The sequence below is a fragment of the Puccinia triticina genome, chromosome 2A (genome assembly GCF_026914185.1).
Source record: "Puccinia triticina chromosome 2A, complete sequence".
Lineage (NCBI taxonomy): Eukaryota > Fungi > Basidiomycota > Pucciniomycetes > Pucciniales > Pucciniaceae > Puccinia > Puccinia triticina.
The window spans coordinates 7461858-7480261 of record NC_070559.1 but is presented as its reverse complement, the minus strand read 5'-3'; the positions used below and the strand labels follow the sequence as shown (position 1 = coordinate 7480261).

General features: G+C 46.7%; 9 protein-coding genes across 9 annotated transcripts; 5 read left to right on the top strand and 4 right to left on the bottom strand.

The window, feature by feature from the left end:
• Positions 1–361: 361 nt before the first annotated feature.
• Positions 362–2537, top strand: PtA15_2A800 (uncharacterized protein; the record flags this gene model as incomplete). The annotated part of the gene is made up of 8 exons (XM_053166858.1): positions 362–528; positions 608–663; positions 760–1076; positions 1145–1454; positions 1523–1650; positions 1720–1839; positions 1908–2284; positions 2366–2537. The coding sequence occupies 8 exons, from the start codon at positions 362–364 to the stop codon at positions 2535–2537; spliced, it is 1647 nt and encodes a 548-aa protein (XP_053018038.1).
• A 707-nt stretch (positions 2538–3244) lies between these two features.
• PtA15_2A799 (uncharacterized protein) lies at positions 3245–4938 on the top strand (the record flags this gene model as incomplete). The annotated part of the gene is made up of 5 exons (XM_053166856.1): positions 3245–3375; positions 3466–3629; positions 3708–4124; positions 4235–4499; positions 4584–4938. The coding sequence occupies 5 exons, from the start codon at positions 3245–3247 to the stop codon at positions 4936–4938; spliced, it is 1332 nt and encodes a 443-aa protein (XP_053018037.1).
• A 692-nt stretch (positions 4939–5630) lies between these two features.
• Positions 5631–6686, bottom strand: PtA15_2A798 (uncharacterized protein; the record flags this gene model as incomplete). Its single annotated transcript, XM_053166855.1, has 4 exons — positions 5631–6085; positions 6166–6294; positions 6381–6499; positions 6598–6686. The coding sequence occupies 4 exons, from the start codon at positions 6684–6686 to the stop codon at positions 5631–5633; spliced, it is 792 nt and encodes a 263-aa protein (XP_053018036.1).
• A 194-nt stretch (positions 6687–6880) lies between these two features.
• On the top strand, positions 6881–8068 carry PtA15_2A797 (uncharacterized protein; the record flags this gene model as incomplete). Its single annotated transcript, XM_053166854.1, has 6 exons — positions 6881–7111; positions 7197–7352; positions 7421–7511; positions 7608–7688; positions 7778–7834; positions 7908–8068. 6 exons carry the CDS (start codon positions 6881–6883, stop codon positions 8066–8068), a joined length of 777 nt encoding a protein of 258 aa, XP_053018035.1.
• A 4137-nt stretch (positions 8069–12205) lies between these two features.
• PtA15_2A796 (uncharacterized protein) lies at positions 12206–14113 on the top strand (the record flags this gene model as incomplete). The annotated part of the gene is made up of 5 exons (XM_053166853.1): positions 12206–12668; positions 12762–12940; positions 13050–13062; positions 13155–13388; positions 13449–14113. 5 exons carry the CDS (start codon positions 12206–12208, stop codon positions 14111–14113), a joined length of 1554 nt encoding a protein of 517 aa, XP_053018034.1.
• A 724-nt stretch (positions 14114–14837) lies between these two features.
• Positions 14838–15280, bottom strand: PtA15_2A795 (uncharacterized protein; the record flags this gene model as incomplete). Its single annotated transcript, XM_053166852.1, has 2 exons — positions 14838–15193; positions 15271–15280. The coding sequence occupies 2 exons, from the start codon at positions 15278–15280 to the stop codon at positions 14838–14840; spliced, it is 366 nt and encodes a 121-aa protein (XP_053018033.1).
• Positions 15281–15500: 220 nt separating this feature from the next.
• Positions 15501–15886, bottom strand: PtA15_2A794 (uncharacterized protein; the record flags this gene model as incomplete). The annotated part of the gene is made up of 2 exons (XM_053166851.1): positions 15501–15671; positions 15740–15886. 2 exons carry the CDS (start codon positions 15884–15886, stop codon positions 15501–15503), a joined length of 318 nt encoding a protein of 105 aa, XP_053018032.1.
• An 80-nt stretch (positions 15887–15966) lies between these two features.
• On the bottom strand, positions 15967–16883 carry PtA15_2A793 (uncharacterized protein; the record flags this gene model as incomplete). The annotated part of the gene is made up of 2 exons (XM_053166850.1): positions 15967–16380; positions 16446–16883. The coding sequence occupies 2 exons, from the start codon at positions 16881–16883 to the stop codon at positions 15967–15969; spliced, it is 852 nt and encodes a 283-aa protein (XP_053018031.1).
• Positions 16884–17043: 160 nt separating this feature from the next.
• PtA15_2A792 (uncharacterized protein) lies at positions 17044–18042 on the top strand (the record flags this gene model as incomplete). The annotated part of the gene is made up of 3 exons (XM_053166849.1): positions 17044–17051; positions 17701–17964; positions 18030–18042. 3 exons carry the CDS (start codon positions 17044–17046, stop codon positions 18040–18042), a joined length of 285 nt encoding a protein of 94 aa, XP_053018030.1.
• Between the last annotated feature and the right edge of the window lie 362 nt (positions 18043–18404).

The following is an 18404-nucleotide window of genomic DNA, read 5'->3' as shown; positions in this document are numbered from 1 at the left end:
CCAGAAATATCCGAGGGCATATATCCGGCCATCGCATCAGGCTTGAGGAGTTCGGATCTCAGATATCTGGCGTGATCCGCGGCCCCTCACCAGATATTACCGATTGTCCACCGGACATCCCGTACGGGGTATCTGGCAAAGGGTTGAAGTGTCTCTGGGTCTGAAATTCGAGGACTTTGGATATCCGGACCTATCCTCAGGTTTGGGGACCCCGGACCTCAGATATCTGGCGCGCTCCGCGGTCCCCTACCATATATCACGGATTGTCTACCGGATATCACGCACGGGATATCTGCCGAAGGGTTGAAGTTCCTCTGGATCTTGAAATTTCCCAACTACTCCGTCGGTCTCGAATAGAAACATGTCGGATCTGGACAACGAGCTCCTTGCTCTAGCCGGAGGTGATATATCACAGACCGACCTAAACCCCACAAACTCTCAACCTGCCCAGCATGGTCCTGGAAAGCGAACTAAGAAGAACAGCAATATGCCTGCAAAGCCCAAACGAAGGAAAACCATGGAGATGGAGTAAGGCCTCTGGATTTTCCTTTTTTTAGCCAAGTCCGAACAATACTCGAGGCTCATCATATCGATCAATTTCACGTAGTACCGAATCAGACATGGAGATGTCGTCAGGTTCGGAAACTGGTTTTGCCAAAGAAGGTGCGTTCTCACGCCAACAAAGTAGTGCACATACCCCCCTTCATCTAAGTTTCGTTGAGCTGATATTTGCGCCCGTTCAATTTTTCGCGCATTCAGAGGATGAAGATGGTCCAAGTCGAGTGACTTCAAGTAATCTATATCCATATGAAGGAATTTACAAGGACTCTGCGGATAAGCAGAGAATTCAGAACATGTCCGAGTTGGATCGTGAAGCAATCTTAGGAGATCGACAAGATGAGATTCAAAAGATTAAGGATCGCGAAAACGTTAAGAATATGGTCCGAGCCAAGGATGAAGCATCCGGGAAACGATACAGCGCAAGAGATAAAAGCCGGATCGGGGTAACTTCTGAAAAAACTCAGAAGTTGGATGAACTGAAACAGAGGCGACAAGCCAAAGAAAAACGTCCCAAGGTGCGAGCTGATGTCTGCTAGACTTCACTTTTCTCACGAACCAACGAACTTGCTTTTGTATCTATCAGCTCAATGAGTCTGACTCGGCAGAGCCCAGACGCAAGCGAAACGGTTACGAGTATGAATCCGAAGATGGGGAAATTGATATCATCGAAGAACAAGCAATTGATCGAGGCCTGCGCGCCGCTAAAAAATTTGAAGACAACGCAACCATAAATGAGATCCGGTCGGTCATGCTCACTCGCTCAAGAGCAGCTGAACTGTGTTCGACCAAATTTTTCGAAGAGTATGTCAAAGGGATGTGGGTCCGAGTATCTGTTGGCTTCTCAAAAGATGATCCGAAGCGTGAGGTTAAGTATCGAGTAGGCGAAATCACTAGTAAGCGTGGTCTAATTACGTTGACGTGATTGTAGTAACCCCTCTTCGAAGGCTAACCAAGCAAGCAGATGTCATCCAACACAGAAAGTATTACGAAGTCGAAGGGCAGGCGACTAAAGTGGCGCTCGTTGTAGTGCTCGCGAAAGACGAGAAGACTGTGCTCTTAGATGTCGTTTCCAATTCAAGTATCCAAGAAGTACGTATTATTTTGGTCCACGAAGTTGACACTAGAAATTTCGATATGCTCATGAGCCACCTTACTCAGAACGAATGGATGTTTGTTGTTGGTGAGTGTCAAAAACACGCAGTCCGACTACCATCAAAGAAGGAAATTTCTCGAAAAATCAAAACAATTGAAAAATACCAGGACTGGGTGAAAGACGAGGTCGGTTGAATCGATTGATCATTACTTGTGAAACGCTACTAACCCTGCACTGTTATCTCCCATCACAGAGCGATATTACGGCTCAAGTGAAAGCAAAGAAAGAAATGCGCGCTCAAGGACTTGGTCCAACAACGTTGACGGTATCGGAAAGGTTGCGATTGGAGAGTGAACGGGACCAAGCGGCTGCTCTGGGCAACTTGGAACTGGTTGAACAATTGACCAGACAACTGGAACAAGCCTCCGGGGCCTTTTTTAAGACTGACTCGTTGATGTCCGAGCTCAACGAGCGGAATCGAAAGGCAAATCGTGAGGAGATTCGTCGGGCTGAATTAGCAGCTAACGAGTTGCGCAGGCAGCAGATGAAAGCCTTGGAATCAGGTGCAGCGGTCAAGTTGGATCCGAGCGCCAGAGTCAAGATTAATCCGAAACTAACTTATGAAGCCAGGTCAGTCTTCTAGTCAGATATTTTCTATGCATCTCATCTTCATCTCAAACTGATCAATCAATTCCAAAAAAAAAAAAAAAGGTCATCAACTCCTTCACAGCGTGCGAACGCTTCGGGTACCGGAACTCCCAGCAGTTCTACCGGAACATCAGCCATCAATAACAATGCGACCAAGGAGAAAACACAGATGACGAAGTTTGAAGAGATGGTGGCTAGCCAAGTGCATCTGGACATTGACATTGGAGACTTTTGAAAACACGTGCGATTTGGCCTATGCCTTTGCGCACCGTGAATATGTACATATGGTGAAATTAGCAGATAGAACTATGACTGTAAACCGTCTCCCCTCGTACTGTTAATGTGTATGTTCTGTATGATAATATGTTGATGAGAGAAATAGAGCGAAAACGAAAACAAGCGGACAATCACATGCATGTGAGCCGTGTGGCTTTGCGTGGCCCATTTCGATATTCTCAAGGAAGTTGGTAACAGATGGAACCAAGTCCACAAGAAAGACACCCAGGAAGATGGCCGGGCCAGCTCTGATCCTGAACCCTTGGAGTCGAAGCTCAAGATGATGTGTACCTAGAGGTGCTGATTGCCCTTACAAATGGTGCAAATATGATGATTGAAGATCAACTCATTAATGCTTGGCATTTGTGGATGAGTGTGGGCCTGCTGTTTGGCTGGGGGCTGTGTGCTTGGTTGTTTGGGTTCCTGGGAGATGGCTTGAGCTGTTTGTAGTTTGTTGAGATGCGGGGTGGGTCGCAAGTTGAGCCATGTTGTAAAAGTGGTGGACACTGGACAGTGTGTGTGTTTCTATGAGCTTTTTGATGGATGATCCGCTCTGATCTGGGATGGCTTCTGTATATGTATATCAGATTTAGACCCTCGTGCAGATCTGGAGCGCGCAGAGGGGGATCTGAAGCTGGAACTGGGCGCTGGACTGTCGCCTCGAGGATGAGTTATCGCGAGCACGAGAACAAGATGAGCATCCACTCCAGCACCCGCAGACTCGCTCGCTGCTTCGGCCTCAACCAGTGCATGTCGAGGTCCAGCAACTCGATCAGCAGGGTCTCGCCCCATCTCCTGTGAGAACACACTCTCGCTCTCAAAAAAGAAAAAGAAGAAGAAGAAGAAGAAGAAACCTTTTGATTGACTTCGGCTTGGCTTGTTTTCAGGAACGCTATTCTTGCTGCCACCCAACGCCTGGATTTCTCGCTTTCCCCTTCGAAATCGATCGCTAAACTCAAAGCACATCGCTGGAGTCTCAAGGGAGATGCCCAATACTTCATCATGATCACCGTATCTGGTCTAAGCCTGTGGTTTTGTGGGCTTCACTGGTGTAAGCACTTGTCCCTCTACCAAAAACGCACGCACATACTTGAAGCTGATAGCGTTTTTATTTTTTGTGGCGGGACAGTGATCAAGATTGGACTGATAATCTTATACACAACCGCCCTGCTCGTCCCCCTCACATCCCAGTTCTTCCTGCCCGCCTCGCCGATCTTCACATGGGTGATCCTATTCTTCTCGAACCGCTACATCCCCATGTCCTTCCGCTCCAAGATCCACATCTGGGTCTCCATCCTCCCCACCCTCGAGTCCGTCCTCTACGGCGCCAACATCTCCGACATCCTCACCCGCTACACCCACCCCCTCCTCGACATCCTCGCCTGGCTCCCCTACGGCGTCCTCCACTTCGTCCTCCCCTTCGTCGTCGCTATCTTCCTCTTCGTCTTCGGCGGCCCCGGCGCAGTCAAGTTCTATGGCAAGGCCCTCGGTTACATGAACCTCTCCGGCGTCGTCATCCAGATCTTCTTCCCCTGTGCACCGCCTTGTAAATCTCTCTCCCCCTGCCCACAGTAAAACCAAATCTCGCTCGAACATGCTCTGATCCTCTTTTTGTGTATACATCATTATCATCATCATCGTCCTCCAAAACAAAAGGGTACGAACTCAGCCACGGGATCACGCCTGCGAACTACGACATGCCCGGCGAGGCGGGCGGTCTGGCCCGGATCGATGCCATCTTCCACTCCCAGGGGTACACAACCACCTTCCGAAACTCGCCAATCGTCTTTGGGGCCTTCCCCAGCCTGCATGCTGGCTTCGCGACACTCGAAGCCCTCTTCCTCTCCCATTATTTCCCGAGATGGAGGGTGTTCTATTGGACGTATGCGTTCATACTCTATTGGAGTACGATGTATCTCACGTGGGTGGTTGACCATACTCTCCAGCCCATCCGAGTACGAGAGACGATCGGATCTGATCAAGACTCTTTTTTTTCCTTCTGTAGACATCATTATCTGGTTGATTTGGTAGCAGGGGGGGCCTTAGCGGTGGCCTCGTTTTATCTATTCCTGACCGAAGACCAACGGCATCTGCCGATGTTGAATGCCTCGATAGCGGGAGAAGAAGACTCGATAGCCAAAGGGTACCATTCAGGCATCCGCGGCATGCTCGGCCATCGGGGCGCCAACGGCACCTGGAGTCGGATCAGACATAATGATGGTACCGAGGACCCCGCAGAGGACTTCGAGTTCGATCATCTCTTCTTGGACGATCAGCTTCGGTTGAGAGACGAGGAGGAACTACTCGGCGATCGGTCTGCAACTGGACTGCGGAAAACTTCTTTGGATACCCTCCCATAATTTCATCCCCCCCCCCCCCCCCTCTCTCTCCTGCATCCTCAATTTCCCTTACTCAACGGGTTTATTTATCTACGTTGCGCACTGTTTCTCTCAATCTCCTCCCTTCTGAATTTCCCTTGATCCTTGTTTTCTTATTCTTTATAACGTTCAGTCACGCCATCACCACTCGCTCCCCTTTTTTGCCACCCATAGTCAGCCATCCATCCATCTATCGTCTTCATCATCCGTTCCCATTCATGTATGTATTTATTTGATTATACGATGATCGCATTAGATTCTCTTTTTTTCAAAAAAAAAAAAAAGTTTACAGACAGAAAGTAAGTCAACGTGGAAATCCCTGCGCACCAAGGTGTTCTGAGAGGCGCACGCGGGAGAGTCGCGATATGGGATGACCCAAATTCCCATGGGCGAAGAGGTTTCTCCCGTCGGCAAAGTCAAGGCGTACATACATCCTATCAATAGGTCATAATGTATTTTAACCCAGCAAGAAATCATCTCATGAACCCAAGCAAAACTAAGAATAAAAGTCTGAGGAGTGGTCAATCTTAAGCTATGTAGACTGAGACGGGAATGTCTGATTGGATGAGACTGTTTTCTCTCCAACAGTTTGTTTCTGGATTGGAAGAAAAGGGGTTGTTTAGAAGCCTGGTTTTGTTGGTTTTACTGGATTGATAGAAGCCGACGCAAGGAAGCTAAGGACTAGTGACTTCTTTAACCAAGATCCAAGCGCCTCTGGGTTCGATCTTTCGATAATATTCAGCCACCTCACCGTCGACTCTGAATCCTCTCTTGAGATAGAACTCTTTAGCGTCTTCGTTTCCGAATTGGACGTGGACGTAAGCCGAGGAGATTGCGGGGATCTTGACCGGATGTTCGTCGGCGTCTTCGTGGGATGGGTTCGGCTTGGATTCTGAAGATTCGACGGGCTTGGCGACTGTTGCTTTCTTCCCCTTCTGGCTTGTTTTCTTGCTTTCTGGCTGGGTCGTCGTGCTGGCCGGGGTGGGTGTTGGGCCTTCGCCATTCGCATGGTGGGAGGTCGATTGTGCTGCCAGATGTGTCTGCTGGGCTGCCGAGATCACTTGGTGCAATAGTTTCGTGGCAAGTCCTTGCTGACGATAAGGCGCTAGCACGCCAAGGGTCATGATATCTGTGTTGTTGGTTCGGTGTGGAGAAATGAAAAAAATGTGAGAAATTAAACTGATGGAGAGTAAAGCAGATCGATCTCACATAATTTGGTTTGATTGGATTGGGTGTTCGTAGAGCCGTTTACTTTTCCAGTGCTACCTGCAGAAGGTTCCTTCGGGTCTGGTTCGATTCTGCAACAAACAGCTCCTACTGGTAGATCGTTATAATAAACTATTTTTGGAAGAAGGCGAGGGAAAGATCGGCAGGTCAGTCCATGTGCCGACTAATTGCTGATGAGAGCGAGCTTAGTTCTCAACTGAGTTTGCAATAATCCGAGAGATAGTCTTCCAGCACTTGATGGTAGAACTTGTCACTATAGCTGACGGGGAAGAGGACCGAGTTGAGTTTCCGGAGGGTGCCAACATTGTTGGGAGTCCTGTTCGTCCGGATGGGTTAGAAGCGACCGCCGGTTCGTGTGTTCCCTGTTAGCGATTGCTATCGATTATTATAGATACGTAGTGCAGTTCTACTGACAGGTCAACTATTGCAATCCTTGGTGCAGGAGCAGTCGTGCGGCTTTTGCGAGTCCCAGCCTGAGCCGTTGTCGTTGTCGTTTCGGACATTTTCCAGATGGCTGGAGAAGCAGGACGTGTTTTGGGGCTGTTGACTTTCGAATCGGCTCTCCAATCGGCCAGATGACTCGCAACCGTGTCTTCGGAATATCTGGTCTTCGTGGTTCACGCTTGGGTTGACTCGAAACTTGTTGGACAGCACCAGACGAGTCACCCGCGCCAGGCGCACGACAAACACACCAACCATGGCTGGAACCTCGGCAGGAACAGCCCAGCCGCCCAACGACGATCCGTCGAGCTCAGAAGCCAAGCCAGCAATCCCAACGAGTGGCAGCAAGCCAGGAAAAACACGAGGCCGGCCGGCTGATCCGCCCGATGTCAATCTCTCCAAGACGCTCTCATACATCCTGCGACACGGCGCGCTCAAGGAAAAGTTGGAAATCAGGGCAGATGGTTGCATCAGATTAGACGAATTAGTCTGTCCTTCTCCTCCTTTGACATCTGGCAAGCTCGGGATGAGACCATTGTCGATTGACATCGGCTGTCCAACTCTCACTCCAGCTCCGACGCCCCAAGATGAAGAACCATACGTTCGAGGACATCAAGCGGGTGGTGGCCGAGAACGACAAGCAACGGTTTGCAATCATCGAAGAAGCACAGGCCGACGGTACGATCATTAGGTACATTCGGGCTAACCAAGGACACTCCTTGAAAGAAGTAAATATCCTCAGCTTCCCCAGCCTACCTCCGATTCTCTAGTTTGATCTTGATATTTTTTTGGGTAGGTTGATCAACCCGACTTGACGCCATTCACCGATCCCTCCGAGCTCCCAACCGCGGTACATGGGACGTATTTGAAGGCATGGAAGAGTATTGGTAATTATTTACTTCATCTCAAAACTTGGGATGTTATTGTTTTAAATAAATAAATAAAAACTAATCTGGATTACGTCCATTCTTGATTTTAACAAGCTCAAGAAGGACTCAAACCCATGAAACGAACGCACATGCATTTTGCCAAGGGATTGTTGGGAGAAGAAGGTGTTATCAGCGGTGAGCGTCTGATTAATTCGTCTCTATTTGATGGCGTGTGCTTGTCGGTTTTCTAACAAACTGTCTTACTGTCGGTTTATGGGCCCTAGGAATGCGTGCTTCATGCGACGTCTTCATTTATCTGGACATCGAGAAGTGTTTTCAAGGTCAGATTACCAGTCACCTGGACGATCAGCTCCTACCAATCCACTGATACGATCGGGGCTATTTTATTATTAGATGGCATTAAATTTTTCCTTTCCTCCAATGAGGTCATCCTGACCGAAGGGCTCCCGGACTCGAAATTGATTCCTGTCGAGTATTTCAAGAAGGTTGTTGATAAATCTGGTACCATATTATACCCTCCCGCTGCTCCAAGCAATGGCGGGACTGGATCGTAAGGATTCTTGTCTCTATTTCCTCATTGAATTGTTTCTTGACCAAGACAGCGAAAAAGGGAAGCGGATTTCCGCAATTTTGGATTTCATATTTCATGGACCTCTCAAAAGATACGATTACTGTCTGCATCTGAAGGTAGTTTACTATCGGCCTAGACAGAAAGTTGACTGTGCCGTTTTAGTTTTGAGAGCTAGGGATCTTATGAGGTATCGGTGATTTAGGACTGAGAGCAAAGGCCAAAAACACTGATTTTGACAAATGTTCCCATAGCTCCTTCACCTCCGAGGATTCCAACAACTTTTTGGATCAGATGAAATATCAACATCTTGTCTAATTTTTGATGCATTAATATCATCATAAGTCCTCCTGCCTCACTCACAATTCAAAGATGGTGGATGGCAAAAGCCAACCCGGAGATTGTTAAAACAGCATTTTTAATCCATACACTTGCCTCAAGGAAAAAAATGACAGGTATCCAGGACTCACTGCTCTGACAGATCTGAGATTTTCAAAAAGCCGCAGGATGCATGTGGGAACATGCATTTTTGGCTATTCACTCCAAACCCCAAGGGAGCCAGTTGGAAAAACGTTGATCAATTGTCTGTTCTAGTTGGGACAAGTTTCTTTGTGTTTACATCCCCTGTATCTCAAGTTTGGGAAGGAGAAAAATACACCAGAAGGTGGCTGGAGATAGCCACACTTCTGATGAGTCTTAGTGAAAATGTACAGGGTGATTGCAAAAACACAGCACCATGCAGGGACCTTAGCACAAAAAGGCAAGGATTTGGGGCATAACTCTGAGGCCAAAATCACCTGTAAGGCTTAAGTCCCTCCCAGGGGGAGGCCAAAGGCCTCCCTTGGGAGGGACTTAGTTAAGTTAGGTAAATGTGTGACATGTGAACTTAGCTAAGTCCCTCAATCAGAGGCGTCTGAGCGCTGTCACAAAGCAACCCTACAAAGGAGGGACTTATGCTTGCAGCTCAACTTTGCAAAACAGTAGGCAGCAGAAATCCCATTTGGCTGGGGAAAACTTTCAAAAACTTTAACTCTTTATATCTCAACTCAGGTAAAAGCTATCAAAAATCACCACAAAAAAATTGATGTGAATAGGTGTCAGGTGACATTCAGTAAAATATGCTGAAATTCCAGGGGTACTCCAGCATTACTCCCTTTGAATAAAAATGGCCCCTTTGTCATCATCAGGGGGTTCTACCACTTTTACATAAATGTATGGTTGGAGTTAAGGCTGGAGTTAGCTTCACATCACCTACCACCTAGTCCTCTCAGGTTTTTCATGGTGAATCTGAGCAGACAGAATTGTCTGCCTACATCTGCCCTTCCACCTGCCACCTGCCTGAAGTGGTGGTACTCTAGGTCGGCCTGTGAATCAAAAAAGGGAAATCTGGAATTTGTGAGTGCTCTTAATAACAACGGAGAAACCAATCCGTGACAGGTATTGGTATTGGGGAGGTATTGCCCTGAACTAATACTTGATATTCCGTCCCGGTATCTTATTGGGCCATTGTCACAATACATAATATTGAAAGCCCTGTGTAATTGGTGCAGGCAATACAATACACAGTATTTTGGCTGGCTGTATTGGCCCTTCCAATACAATACAGTCTTTCAAGCCAATTGGATTGGGGCCTATTGGTGTTCAACCCTCAAAAAACAACCACCAATTCCTCTTCTGCTCCAACAACCAAAATCACCCTAACCCGGCCTCTCCAACTGACACAACAACCATTTTGCTCATTATCAACTGGACGGCTGAACTTTTGATTGATCAATCAACCCAGACACACATCTCCAGTCTTCTGGTTGGTCTCTTTTCTCTCCTGATTGATCAATCTGTCTTTCATCTACAATCTGCCTTGTGAGCTTTTTCCACCTTGCTGATCAGGGGTACTTGTTGGAATATATGCTTCAAGCTCCATTTGAGATATTAGATCATATAGCTTGGCCCCCTCAAATGGGGCTTGAAGCATATATTCCAACACACCCCCTTGCTTCATGCACCATGAACAAACTATGAATATTGCATATGCAAATCATGTATGTTTGTCATGCATCATAGATAATGATTAATGCATAACAATTATGAAAATTGAATATTGCATATGCATATGGAAGCATGAATATCAAGTATTCACAGGGTTCAGCCAACTTTAATTCAATTCACTGAGAGCATCCGTACTGATAATGTGTTGAAATTACTCAGGTGAAAAGAATTGTGTGTTGTGGGATTTGAACCCACAACCTTCTACATTCATGAGAGCTGCTCTTATACCACTGAGCTAAACACACAGTTGGTCTTACTGGTGATTTTTGGATATTAGAGCATATAGCTTGGCCCCTCAAATGGAGCTTGAAGCATATATTCCAACATACTTGATATTCATGCTTCCATATGCATATGCAATATTCAATTTTCATAATTGTTATGCATTAATCATTATCTATGATGCATGACAAACATACATGATTTGCATATGAAATATTCATAGTTTGTTCATGGTGCATGAAGCAAGGGGGTATGTTGGAATATATGCTTCAAGCTCCATTTGAGGGGCCAAGCTATATGATCTAATATCCAAAAATCACCAGTAAGACCAACTGTGTGTTTAGCTCACACTACGGGCAAATAGCTGACGTTGCGCGCCGCAGCGTCACCTGACGTTTCACAAGCAAACTTGGACTCGCGCGACCTGTGAAACCCAAGTCCGCAGCGTCAATTGCCCCCCCTGCAACGACAGTTGCTCCCCCAAAACAAGAGTAGACAATTCTGATCCGCACACCGCCACCCCCCAATCACCATACAACTTCCAAACCATCACCTATTGACACTGCCAGCATAATTGGCTGGGTTGAGGTTATCCCAGTTAAACTGGGATGCACTCAACCAATTTAAACTTGGGCAATCTCAACTGATGAAATATATATCCAAGGTACCCCCCTTGGGTTTATATTGAATTGGTTGAGATCAACCAAGTTTAAATTGGTTGAGTGCATCCCAGTTAAACTGGGATGACTTCAACCCAGCCAAATATGCTGGCAGTGTGACCTCATCCCATCCAACCACCTCTTGAAATGAATAATGGAGATCTGCAAATGCTCCGTATGCCTCAAATTTCACATCTTCAGCGAAGATGGACAACGAAGACCCGGTTGCTACTTATCTTCCCGAAACGTTGCGAAACATCGACTAGCTGATTTTGACCAAGCAAAGCCAATCATTCCTATGCCATCTCAGGGAATCACGTCCAGTTCTTCAAGCTCACCCCCATCCGAAACAGCAAGTGAACTTTCTTCCATCGTTGAGACAAACAATCCTCTTGGTCGTAAGTTTCTCTCTTTTCTCAACCCTCAAAATCACAGCTCACTTTTCTGACCCGTGGTTAAATTCTAGTCTATGTCATCCTTTTCATCACGTGGCTCCATCTCTTCTGTAACGTTAGCCAAGAAAAATGTACGACCGCTATTTGAATGATTATCAAGATTCTCAGTCTAGCGGCAAAACATCCAAATTTGATTCCAGACGTTGCGGCGATACCAAGCAATCCTCAAACAATAATTCAAAGAGCCAATTTTGATGTTCAGCTTTCCAAAAAATATGCTGTCAAGTCTGCTTTAAACTTTTTGATCTCCATCCTAGTAGCCCTTGGCGATGCAACTACAAACGATTCAACAGCTCGAATCCTTGTGACGAAGAATTGTTTGTTAACAAAAAGATCTACCAAGGCAATAAAGACATTGGTGATGTTGCGTATTATTCCAAACCACCCGATTTCCCTCCCAGTGTAGTTGGAACACCTCAATGTGTCTACCTTTCTCAAAGTATTTTAACCTGGATGACATGGCTTTTGTCAAAGCCCGATACTGAGAAAGCTATTGATGACTGGATTTGAACCAATCAAGACCTCAAGGATCAAGGCTACTTTTCCAATATGCAACATGGCGAGGCTTTTATGAACACAAAATGGAAGAACAAACCAAATAGTCTGAAACTAGGATTGTTGTTGTTTGTCGATTGGTTTAATCCTCGTGGAAACAAGATCAGTGGCAAGGTACAGTCAACTGGGCTCCTTGCAATTTCCTGCCTCAATCTCCCACCAACAATTCACAACAAGCTTTCCCACATGTGTATCGCCGGAATCACCCCCGGGCCCTACTCGCCTGACCCCCACTCATTCAACCATCTCTTGACCTCAATCGCGGACGAACTAATCACACTAGATGCCGGTATCGTCATCCCAACTTACAAATTCCCAGCCGGTCGATTTGTTCACATCAAACTATTATGTGTCTACGGGGATGTTCTTGCAACCAAGAAGGTTGTCGGTTATGCTTCTCATTTGGCGACCAAATTCTGCTCATTCTGTCATGCCCTACAATCAAACATTTCCCAGTTACAACTATCCGCACGACGAGAGAAAGCAGAAACAATTCACTCCGCATCCAACTCAAAAAACGCAAAATCAAAAACAGCACAAGAGGAGATTTTGAAAAAGACGGGTGTCCGATGGTCGGAATTAAATCAACTGGTGTATTGGGACCCTAGCCGGCACCTTGTCTTGGGTGTTATGCACAATTGGCTTGAAGGTATTTTGCAAGGTCACTAGAGATTTCAATGGCGATTTGGGTCGGTCCCAGCAGCCGAAGCAAAAAAACATTGCTGGTGTGAATCACAATCAGCGACTCAATCCAGCAAGCGTGCCAAAATGGACACCGTTGAATTGGCCATGTGGATTGACAATAAAGACGTGTCCGACGAATCAGAAGATGACGAAGATATCTCACTGGACGGCGGTCTTGGTGGCACTTTCTTTTCCGCCGATGACATCAATACATTTCGCACTGGCATGTCACACGTAGTACTACCGCCCGGTGTCCCACATTTACCTCACAATCTTGGGGATGTGAAACACGGAAAACTAAGTGCATCTTAATGGCATGCACTCTTTGTCTTCATTGTGCCTTTAGTGCTGTGTGAGATGTACGTGGACAAAGTAGGAACTCTCGACGTGCGCTCAAATTGGTACCGGGTTCTGGCAAATACAGCTCACCTTGTTGCATGTACCAATGTAGTATTTGCTCGAAGATTTAAGTCAGGGGACATTAAGCAATTCGAAATTCATTACAAGAAGTACTTGGATTCGGTTGGTGGGCTATTCGAAGGTGTCAAAGTCCAACCAAATCACCACTTTTCACTGCACATTCCACAACAAATGGCTTCTTGGGGCCCGTTGGCTGGCGTGGCTGAGTTCCCGGGCGAGCGCCTCATAGGATTTTTGCAGAAGATTAACACTAATAACAAGATTGGTCAGTCCCATATTACATTCATCCTGTGCTCAGCTTATTGATGAGTTGATTTTGCTGTAGATGAAATGCACCAAAGCATGATAACCCGTGGTTGTCGCTTACAACGCATGATGGCGGATCCGGATTATACTCAACTGACCAAGGTCAAAGACAAGCAAAAAACAGAGCCGGTCCGCCAAAAAAAGCCTATAAGGCTATTATCATCAAGGTACGAGCTGCTCTACAACATGGTTTTGAGTTACGATACATCAGTGGTCGATCGCAAGACTTTTCCGGTACCACAGGGCCGTTGGATTCTGTCTGGAAATGTGAAAGCGGTACAATCACTCACCTACAATGGGGTGACTTTTGGCTCAATGGCCCCTTGTAACTGTGTGGTGGTAAAGGTGGGGGGCCAAATTAAGTATTACCTGGTCCGGCAGTGTTACAAATATCCGCACAAGGGGGGGGAGATGAAGGAGTTCATGGTCGTCTCACCCATTATGAACCGATACCCGAAGGCGACAAACGCGATTCCAACTCGGCCGTTCCGGTACTTGCTCTTCCTGTTTGGAATGGTGGTGGGGACGGTCCAAGATAGAGAAGAGGTGGTGGTGCCGTCTCATGTGGTGTCCCTCGCGGCGTATCAACTACTAGAAAAGGGGACTTTCTCCATTGATCAGAACAGGATAGCACTGATTCCGCATGGATACGACACCCATCTCAACATATCCGGTTCCGAATAGCTTCCTAGTTTCTTGCTACCTCTGTAATCTTTCCCGTCACCTGTGTCTTTCCCTTCCTGCTCCCCACTTTCCTCGTTGATCCGCTTGTCTACACTCCACCCACATCTTTGCCTTTGGAATTAACACTCCTTTATCCTCACCAACGGCGCACAGGCCTCAGAGCCCCGTAGACTTTATCTCTTTTGGTTGCCAATGCTCTGACTGGGGGTCAGAGCCCTGGGCAAATTTTTGAAAATGTCTTTGGTGTATATACATTTCATGCTTATTGTATTTGCATGATCTCCACTGCAAACATGTGTTCATAGCGCACATATTCACCAAGCAGAGTCAAATTCCCTTCGTTTCTCAAGCGCAGACTTCAAGTTCTCAACGGACCAACTCAAGAGATCTCACAGTAATCTTTGACTGAATTGCTTGCACACATAACCAAGACAACTGGATCATTTTAACATGTGAGAAAAGACTTGACATGAGGATTTGGAATCAAGAATCAACAGAAGATAGAGGAAACGGGGTTGGAATCACAAGACTATAGAAAAGAAAAACTCCAGCATTGTATATTCGATATTTCTGATAAATCAATGTAGGCTGTTGGTCTGGATAGGATGAGATCACCCGAAATGAAAAAAAATGTATGATTGAGGGTCTGATACAATGCGGATACGCTATTTGATAAAAAAAACTATGGAGACAAGCCCTTGTCCCATACGCAATGAGAGCAAAATTACCATTCCTCCTCGCACTCAGGGATATTGTTCATTGCGTGATCGCCGTCAAGACCACCGCCGCCTTGAGCTTCATCATAATACTTGTTGTCATCCTCATCATCGCCGTCATCCTTGTCATTGTCTTCATGCCTGTCGCTTTGGTCCACGGATGAGTCATCTTCATCCTCCTTGTCATAAAGGTCACCAGCGTCACCCTCAACATGATACTCGTCGTTGGAATCGGAACCCTCGCTTGGCTGAGTCAAGTCGATTCCCTCGCCTTTCTTGTCTTGTCCGGCTCCTTGAGTCTCCGCCGCAACCTCCTCTTCCTCAGAGGATTCAACGTTCAAGAGGCCATACGGCTTGACCACAACTTCCCAATATTTTTTGGTGAAGGTAGAGTCAGCCGAATTTTCATCCGGGTGTCTCACGGCTTTAGGGAGTAAGGACTCGCTCGCATTGGGGAGGAAGGCGATGCGGGTCCTGTTGGGGATTGAGTGTTGTTGGGCAGGGACCAGATTGTTGAACCACGTAGGGTGGTAGAAATCAATGGGTAAGCCCTTTGGGGCAGCCTTGTAAGACGACTCCTGTGGCACCCTTGGTAATCAACGAACCCGGCGCCGACTTGACTTTGCTAGAGGATCTTGCTCCGCCGCCTTCATCATGACAATGTCCAATCGTCAGAAGAAGCGATTGGCGTTGTTTGAGCGGTAGGGCAAGGTCTTTATCTTGTAGAAGCCTTTGCCTTCTACTTTCTCGTCATCGCTGTGGGCCGAGATCGGCTCCAAGATATCACGATAGCGCTTTGGGTATTTGTTGAGAATTGCAAAATCGCGGCGCGCGTCCCTCAACTAAATCACTCACAAAAACAAATAAGTTAGTGACATTCTTGAGGAAATAGAAGAAATAATTCACGTACTCTTTCACGGTTCTTGTTAAATTTCTTGTTGTTTGCTTCTTGAGCAACCTTTCCTTCCTCCTTCAATTCCTTTTTGTACTTTTCAGCCTGGAGATAATGGACGAAATGGTTGTATGCACGAACGAGTAGAGTCATATCTTGAGCCATGACCGGATTGATTTTAAGATAAGCATAAGCTGGAGTTGCTGGTAGCTTGGTGAATGTCGTCAGGGCAGCAATTCTTAAAATCAATCCGTTGCTGCAAGCTTGGTGAATGCTGGAGTTGCTGCAAGCTTGGTGAATGTCGTCAGGGCAGCAATTCGATGTGCTGCATTGTAGAGGGAAGCCAAGTCTTTGTCCAAGTTGGGGCACCAGACACTTAAGCCCAACTGAGCCAAGATTCCTTGAGCATAGCAAACAAAATTGCTTCCAAGGTGGATGATCGATTTTCCGTATTGGATGCGACCACCCTGAGCATCTCTCAAGCATAGGACTTGGGTAACGTCTTGGCTTGCAGAGCCAGATCGGACGGCCTCTTTGATCTGCTCGGCTTGTCTGAAGCGTTGGTAAAATCCTTCCAGGGTGCTTAATTCGGGGGGCCGAGGAACCGAGTCCTGCTTGAGGAGGTCCCAGAGAATCTTGATGTGTACAAATAATGCGGTCTTCAAAATTTCAAGTCAGTAAGCTGGCAATGAAATGTGGGGTGACAAGAGAAAAAGATTCATACCTTAGTTGGTCCGAAGGCTGCAGGAAAGTCGCCCGTTTGCATTTGTTGAGGGTGTCTCTTGGGGGAAGGTTTGGCGGCAGGTGTCTCAGGAATTGACTTGCGGGGTTTTGGCGGCCCCATGAATTCGGGCGGGGCCGAAGTGGCTCGCTGGTTTCTTTTTGGGGTTGTTGGCGCTGGGGCCTTTGTCTTGGCAGCCGGGGCATAGCTGGAGGACGGGCCGGAATCATGGGCGGCAGAGTTCGCAGGAGACTTGCCCTTTGACTTCGAGGCGGACTTTTTCGAGTTGAGGTTGGTTTTGAGGGTTTTGATCTCGCGGGCAAGTTTCTCAATAAGCGCTGCTTGGCTGTTGTCGGCAGTGGTTGAACTTTTTTTTTTGGTACGGCGGACAGTTGGAGGGACAGAGGTTGAAGAGGCCCAAGCGTTGTGAGAAGAATCCATACTGAGGTTGGAGTAAAGCGAGTTTAGGGTTATGAAGAGATGTGGAAGAATTGGATGATTTGGATGAGAGATGAGCGGGAACGGACACAGGAATAGTTGAGGTTTTATAGTCTGTTGAGGTAGGGGCGTACACTAGAATTTTTGGAGAACAGACATGACAATGAGTAGGTGTGGTGAGATGTTACATACATAAAGGATGTTGAAAGGAACATGAAGGTTAAATGGGAGGTGGATGTGCACTGCCGCAAGCGACAAACAAGTGTCTTGCATGTGTATGTATGCGTGATGACGTTTCCATTCATCTGCTGTCGTTGCATGCGGGACATCTGTCGCTCCGGATGACGTTGCATACAAATGAAAACCCGCATGCAACATCTGGGTGACGCTGCGGGCCGCAGCGACAGCTGTTTGCCCGTAGTGTCAGTGGTATAAGAGCAGCTCTCATGAATGTAGAAGGTCGTGGGTTCAAATCCCACAACACACAATTCTTTTCACCTGAGTAATTTCAACAGTACTCTTCCCTTTTTTGTTCTTCTGAGCTTGCAGTTGGTTGATCTTTTCAAGTCGGTCAAGTACTGGTCATATTGCTCGGGTCTTGTGGAAATGGCACCATTATCTGTGACTCCCCAAAGCCCCTCTTGACCACCCTCTCGTCAGTCTACTTGGATTACCACTCTGGTGAGATCCTATTCAAACTATATCAGGCCCAGCCGTGACTCGCAAAAATCTGTTCAAAGATCGGATACACAGATCAGTCACAATCAAAACATAGAAAACCGTATTGATCCCAATAGCAAACCAAATCCCTTTTCCAAAGCCAATGCAGTCGGCCCTCCAACCATAAGCGCACGTACCATCCTCGTCAGAACCAGAAGAATTCACAGCGCAAGAAAAAGAAAACAGGCATCAATTCAAATGCGGAGGACGATTCCGAAGAAGTGGATGCTATCATCAATCATACTCAAGACTCAGATGCAGAAAACTCAAAGGTCCAGAAACCAACCAAGAAGAAAACATCTCCATTTGATACAATCCGAGATTACTTCAAGGCCCCATTTCATGCCAAACCAACTGATCTACAGTAAGTTTTGCTTTCTAATCAAATTTTCAAATGAATGTACTCACAATTAATTCCTCCTTTATTAGGGAGAGGAACTGATGTTCACTTTCAAGTGGTGCTCAAGCGTTTACAAGAAGGGTCTTGGGACAAACTCAAACCTCTGCAAGCATTGCGACAGAACTTCTGTGCGCACACTGTCCAGGCCAATCAGAAGCCATCAAGGCAGGGTGTAAATTACCGCTGAGCAAGCAAGAAATAAAAGAAAAAGACGATCACCGGAACCAAGGCAACATCCGGGGCTCTCTCAAGCATGCCACCTTGGACAACCAAATATTCAATCAGCTCTTAGTCATATGTCTGATTTGGTTCTCTTTGCCGTGGAGCCGCTTCAACGACGTTTTACTAAGTGTAACTTTGAATTATGTCCGACATGGTATCAAAATTTATACGCGAATTTGGGC